General features: G+C 41.6%; 1 protein-coding gene across 1 annotated transcript in view; it reads left to right on the top strand.

The window, feature by feature from the left end:
* The first annotated feature begins 514 nt into the window (after nucleotides 1–514).
* Nucleotides 515–7,265, top strand: part of LIX1 (limb and CNS expressed 1) — a 57,391-nt gene continuing 50,640 nt past the window's right edge. The window contains exon 1 of the mRNA XM_038765913.1: nucleotides 515–596. Within this exon, the coding sequence (XP_038621841.1) occupies nucleotides 515–596 (82 nt within the window). The remainder of the gene's footprint in view (nucleotides 597–7,265) is intronic.

Here is a 7,265-nt window from a genome sequence, read left to right as displayed (position 1 = left end):
TGTTTGCATGATGCAAGCTCGCACCCGGAGATATTTGGAATCCCTTAAGAAGATTTCCATTCTGCTCTCTACCTCCTGGGGCAGAGTGGGAGGGAAATAGAACTCTTTTTTTTTTAAAAATCCCCTCCACTCTGCAGGAATCCCAATCAGTGGAACTCGGTCCATGCCTAGGTTGCAAAGCCGGAGGGTTTCTCCCAAATTGTTTCTCCAGTCAGCCTGTAGATGGGTGTGTTTCCCAGAAGGTAGCAGGAGAAGTCTGCCTGTCAGCCTGTTTAATTCACTCAGGCTACAACAAAGATAAGTGAGCAGAGGAGGAGGAGGAGGAGGAGGAGGAGGAAGAGGAGGATCCCTTTGGGAGCTTTTGGTTCGGGGTAATGCCTGATTGGCAGATGCTAAAAGGGATTCCTTGGTAATCCTGTGCATCAATGAGCTGCCCAAATTCAGCTCAGGACTCGAATAATTCAGGCATGAAGAGGTTCTGTGCAGACAGACTTCGCAAACAGGCAGCCCCAATATGGACAGAACCTTGGAGTCCCTGAAACACATAATTGCTCAAGTCCTGCCTCATAGAGATCCAGCTCTTGTATTTAAAGACTGTAAGTAAAGAAAAAAAAAGCAAAGTTTCTCAACGCTTTTCGGGTGATAGCTGCAAAATATTCGCTCACTATGTATTTCAGCGGGGTGACTGTTAAGATTTTGGTTGGCGGGTGTGATTGATATTTAACTTGTTCCTGATTCCAGAAGGTTGGTTTCAGTCAACGCAGTTCCATGATTGTTGGAATTTTTCTCCGTGCTATGTTCCATTAATACTTCAAAAGCCTCCCTGAAAATAATGCTTATCCATGCTCTGTCGAAGACAGAACAAATTTTTTAAGGTGTTATTTAAGGCAGGTGAGGTGGTTTGTCCTAGTTTTAAGTTGCAAATTTCCTGGACATAACAAATGGTAGAAATAAATCCAAATGAATGACTGAATTTTTAGGGGAAAATATGCTTTTTCCCATTCGGTAAGTAGCTTGTTAAATTTCTTTCGTTTTTGTCTGTGAAAATGCTTAGTCACGCATGAATGATTTTTGAATATTTCCCCAAACAAAATCTCTCTGACCTCTTGCATTTTCTACATCTCATTACAAGATTACGCACTGGTTACAGGGCAAAGAATAGAATGAGATTTCAACTCCCCCTCCCAAAGAACTAAATGATAGCAAAATGTCCATGGCACATTCCAGATGCCCGTTTAGTTTTCTTATCATGGATAATGGAAAATAATTCAATCAATCCTCTCAGTTTTAGAAATGCCACTAAATAATTTGTCATGTAAACTTGGTTTCTGGAACCAATTTGATTTTTCTGCTGTAAAACGTACAATTGTTATATTGCATCTTATCTACAGAAGGTTTCATATTACAAAGTCTGATGAAACTGGGTTTTCTGGTCAGAAATGTCCAAAAGGTAAATTGTGAATGAAATTATTTTAGATCCTAATGTGGAACTGCTTTCTCTTTGGCAAATATAGTTGCACAGCTTCTGTCTTCCTCAAAACATCTTCATCTTAGCCGTCTGGTTTCTAATTGCGAAAGTATTACGCGTGCCAGGTGAAGTTCAGTTTAATACCTTATATGTGGGATGAACAAAGATGAAGCTTAAAGGAATATTTTACTCTGGATTCTTTTCTCCTTCTCAAGTTAAGTCGCAAGCTACTCTTCACCCTCAGGCACAATGGGACAGGCATTGATTTCCTCTTGGTTTCCTGCATTTGTCAACAGCTCCGTTAAAGCTAAGGAGTAGCCATCTCCCTTCTAACCTGGAATGTGATCAAATGCATCATGTTACTTTTGAATGAGGAGGGACTGAAAGATAATCCTTATCCTATCTGGGGCAGAATATTCTAGAGGGAAAATGGATCAATACTACATTTTTGGAGCATTTACTCTGTGCAGAGCACATATTAAGTGCCGAGGAGAATATAATAGTGTTAATCGACATCATCCCAGCCCTCAGAGGAGTTTACAATCTAAAAAAAAATCTGAGGACACACAAGTGTACACAAAGACTTCTTGTATGGCAGAGAGAGGAGAGAAAGAGGGAGGAGGGAGAGGGAGAGAGAGAGAATATCTTTGCACAACTATGGACTTTGAAGCCAGAGATGGTCTTGGCAGCAAAGATTGGGGGGAAAAAAGCCCTCCATTTCATGTTGCCTTCCCTAAGTCTGTTATGAATTCAGAAAGTTTAGCCATATATTGTTTGTCCTTAAATGGGGAACCAGCATTAATCAGATTAGTTATTTTTGTTCCCATGTTCTCTGTAAAATTACAGCAGTGCTCCATTCCATAAATATCTTCCTAATGGTGGGATTTAAACTAGTTGAGGGAAGAGTCTACCTGTCATGTAGTTGGCCATCTGGAGGTCAAGAGATAAGATTTAAAGTTACATATGCTCTTTATTGTGCTTTCATCTCTTCTGAGAAATGACCAGATAATGGGATCAGTATGGGGAATCACGGTGAATTCTTACAGTGCAGAAACAGCATGGCCTAGTTGATAGAGCATGGGCCCAGGAGTCAGACGGACCTGGGTTCTAATCCCAGGTCCACCCCTTTCATTCAATCGTATTTATTGAGCACTTACTGTGTGCAGAGCACTGTACTAAGCGCTTAGGAAGTACAAGTTGGCAACCTATAGAGACGGTCGCTACCCAACAGCGGGCTCACAGTCTAGAAGATAATAATGGCATTTATTAAGCACTTACTATATGCAAAGCACTGTTCTAAGCACTGGGGAGGTTACAAGGTGATCAGGTTGTCCCACGGGGGGGCTCACAGTCTTCATCCCCATTTTACAGATGAGGGAACTGAGGTACAGAGAAGTGAAGTGACTTGCCCAAAGTCACACAGCTGACAATTGGCAGAGGCAGGATTTGAACCCATGACCTCTGACTGCAAAACCCATGCTCTTTCTACTAAGCCACGCTGCTTCTCCACTTGTCCGCGGACCCCTTGTCTGCTGTATGACACTGAACAAGTCACTTCACTTCTCTGTGCCTCAGTTACCACATCTGTAAAATTGATACACACATACAAAAAGTTATGTTCATTTGAGTTCCGACAACAATCATTTCCTTGTCAAGCGATGCTCTGTGACGCCTAATTGTTCTCAAGGGACAGTACTTTGGTAATATAGTTTGTAATATATCTTTCCAATGAGAGTAAGAGATTTTCCAGTATTCAAAAGCGGAATTTTCGTTCTCCGTTATTCAGATTGACTCTATGAGTTAGGCAGCCATATTAGTAGCAGCAATAATTGTGGTATTTTTAAAGTGCTTACATTGTGCCAAGCGCTGTGCTAAGCACTGTCGAGGGAGGCAGGGGTAATAATAATAATAATGATAATAATAATAATGGTATTTGTTAAGTGCTTACTATGTGCCAAGCACTGATCTAAGCGCTGGAGTAGATACAAGGTGATCAGGTTGTCCCACATGGGGCTCACAGTCTCAATCCCCATTTTATATCTGAGGTAACTAAGACACATAATGATGGCATTTATTAAGTGGTTACTATGTGCAAAGCACTGTTCTAAGTGCTGGGGAGGTTACAAGGTGATCAGGTTGTCCCACAGGGGGCTCACAGCATTAATCCCCATTTTACAGTAGAGGCAACTGAGGCCCAGAGAAGTTAAGTGACTTGCCCAAAGTCACACAGCTGACAATTGGCAGTACCGGGATTTGAACCCACGACCTCTGACTTCCAAGCCCTTGCTCTTACTAACTAGGCCATCCAGTCATGTCAGAGCAGTCCCTGCCCCACACGGGGCTCCCAATCTAAGAGCACAGTCGTGTGACCGTTGTGGAGTAATTCCTGTTTCGTTGGTCCACTGAAGAGCTTGTGTTCAAACTGTGGGTGAGTTTATGTGAAGGGTCTTGACTAGAATGTGGTAGTCCTCTTTCTTGGAGAACCCGTGGTTCAATCCTATTATCCCATCAGGATTCTAGGACTTCAGGAGTCCAAGCCAAATGCCGGTCTTATTTTTTGAAGACGGACGTTTTGGGTTGCCATTTCTTTCCTATTGGTAAGGTAAAGAGCTTCAGGAACTAATGACATTCAGACTCAGTATGAGAAATAGAGAAGCTGTGTGGCCTAGTGGATAGAGCACGGGCTTGGGAGTCAAAGGACCTGGGTTCTAATCCCAGATCGGTCACATACTTGCTTTGTGACCTTGGGGAGGTCATTTCACTTCTCTGTGCCTCGGTTTCTTCATCTGCAAAATGGGGATTCAATACCTGTCTTCCTTCTACTTAGACTGTGAGCCCCATGTGGGACCCAATTATCCTCTATCTACCCCAGTGCTTAGTACAGTGCTTGGCACACATTAAGCCCTTAGCAGAAACTATTATTATTATTCTTATTATTACTAATAATATCAATATGTGACCTTCTTCCCCTTTCCCTCCAGCCAGTCAATTACTGAAATGGGTTTGGAGGATGTATCTTGGTGATCCTTTGGTCCTAGCCATCTGCAACATTGAAGAGCTAAAATAAAAGTGCGAAAAGAGAGACATCTTCTGGGTGAAGTTTGGAAATTCCAAATTACACAGGGCAGCCAACCCTTATTTATCTAGTTTGTGAACTATCCAGTTCCTGTGATTCTTTTTCCTTTAGCTTTTACTCTCAGAGAAGCCGCATGGCCTAGTGGGAGGCAGGAGACAATGATAATAATGATAATTATGATGATAATAATAATAATGATAATTATAGTATTGTTAAGTGCTTACTATGTGCCAGGCACTGTACTAAGCGCTGGGGTGGATATAGGCAAATCGGGTTGGACACAGTCCCGGCCCCACGTGGGGCTCACAGTCTTATCCCCCATTTGACAGATGAGGGAACTGAGGCCCAGAGAAGTGAAGTGACTTGCCCAAGGTCAACCAGCAGACACGTGGCAGAGGCAGGATTAGAACTCATTACCCCATGAACCCATCACCATAAACCATGAGATATGGGTTCTAATCCTGAACCTGCCACTTGCCTGGACAAGTCACTAGCTTCTTTGAATCTCAGTTTCCACATCTGTGAAATGGGAATTAACTTGTTCTCCCTTCCCGTTAGGCTGAAGCCTAATATGTGTCATATATATGTATATATGTACCTGTATATGAACCTGTATATATGTATATACATATATATATGTATATATATGTATTTATTACTCTATTTTATTTGTACATATTTATTCTATTTATTTTATTTTGTTAATATGTTTTGTTTTGTTCCCTGTCTCCCCCTTCTAAACTGTGATCCCACTGTTGGGTAGGGACCGTCTCTATATGTTGCCAACTTGTACTTCCCAAGAGCTTAGTACAGTGCTCTGCACACAGTAAGCGCTCAATAAATATGATTGAATGAATGAATGAATGAAGCCTATGGGGGACAAGGCATATATCTGAACTGATCACAGTGCTTGGCACATAGTAAACGCTTAACAAATATCACATTTCATTATGGTTCTTACCGTTCTTATTAATTTTGGATGACTTCCCTTCTTCTCTGGCACCTTCATCAGAGGTGAAGGAAAAGAAGATGAAACTCAAAGGCTGGTGATTTTTCTTCTGCTTGCCAGCTTCTGAAAAAAATGTGTTGGGAAGGGAAGTCGAATGATGGGTTTAAGTGATTTGAATCATCTGTGGATTTCAGTGAGCCGTGCTATTCCTGCGCCTCACTTCCACAGATAATCAAGGACCGGTTGAATTAAAAAGAAGTGTGCCCACACCCTGCATAAATCTGATGCACTTAAGTGGTACCCAGAATTCCACCAGATTGGATAAAAGGGAACATTACCCTTGAAGATGGGAAGCCGTGTGTGACTATTTTCTTAACGTCACCCCACTTCTGAAAGCACACGCAACGGGCTTTGAGGCAAACACCGGTTTCTATTTAGGAAGCCATTTGGCTTCATTCGCCTCTAATAGAGGAGCCCTTTTCTCCCTCGAGGGGTCCATTCATTGCACGGTTGCCCAGAGCGAAAACTGAGACAAGTACCGGCATCTCCTGAAATCTATATGTAGAGTAAATAATAGAAGTGAAAAGTATACTTCCATCCCATGTTTTTTAGTGGGTTTCTTCAAAATCTCAAAATTAACAGATTTGGGATCTAAAGAAGGAGGTGTTTTGGAGTAGAATTTGAAAATCAAATTAAACCAAACACAAATACCCAAGGCACAAGAAGGAATTCCGGGAAGGTTTGGGTAGAAACTTCAATGTGCACTCATTAACTGAGTTAAATTTTTAGTAAAGAATTTGAACTCCACTAAAGTTAACTGGAAAATGATAGGCTTGTATTCTCACAGAATTCTATTCATCTCCTAATTTTTCCTTTTACAGGAAGCTGTTTTCTTTTTGGACTGAATTTGAATTTTTACTCCTTTAGAAAAATACACATTTTTTAAGTTTCCCAATTCAAAAATGAAATGCATATTAAAATTGGATTTCCCCTTCCTCCCCCACCCCATTTTTTTCCAGGAATTGTGCATGAGAAAGTGCAGAGATGAAATAATGAAATCCTCATCCTTAAAGAATATGTATGTCCTTTAAGCAGCATGGCCTAGTGAGAAGCAGCATGGAAAGAGCAGGGGCCCAAGAGTCAGAGAACCTGAGTTCTAATCCCGTCTCCACTGCGTGTGCTGTGGGACCTTGGGCAAGTCACGTAACTTGTCTGTGTCTCCGTCACCTCATCTGTAAAATGAGGATTAAGACTGTGAGCCTCATGTGGGAGATGAAGTGTGCCCAGACTGTGAACTCTTCTAAGCGCTGGGATAGATACAAGGTAATCAGGTTGTCCCACATGAGGCTCACAGTCTTCTCATTTTACAGATGAGGCAACTGAGGCACAGAGAAGTTAAGTGGCTTATCCAAGATCACACAGCATACAAGTGGCCGACTCAGGATTAGAACCCATGTCTTCTGACTCCCAAGCCTGTGCTCTTTCCAGTAGGCCACGCTGCTTCTTGTATCAACCCTAGCTCTTAGAACAGTGCCTGGGAACATATACGTGCCTACCAAATACCACTAAATAAACGCGCACACACACATATGTATATCTAGACTGTAAGCTCACTGTGGGCAGGGAATGTGTCTGTTTATTGTTATAATGTACTCTCCAAGCATTTAGTACAGTGCTTTGCACCCAGTAAACACTCAAAAAATATGAATGAATGATTGTACATATATATATATATATATAAATATACACATACATATATATGTATATTACAC

This window comes from Tachyglossus aculeatus, chromosome 23 (assembly GCF_015852505.1).
Source record: "Tachyglossus aculeatus isolate mTacAcu1 chromosome 23, mTacAcu1.pri, whole genome shotgun sequence".
Taxonomy (NCBI): domain Eukaryota; kingdom Metazoa; phylum Chordata; class Mammalia; order Monotremata; family Tachyglossidae; genus Tachyglossus; species Tachyglossus aculeatus.
This window is presented reverse-complemented; position numbering and strand designations above follow the sequence as displayed.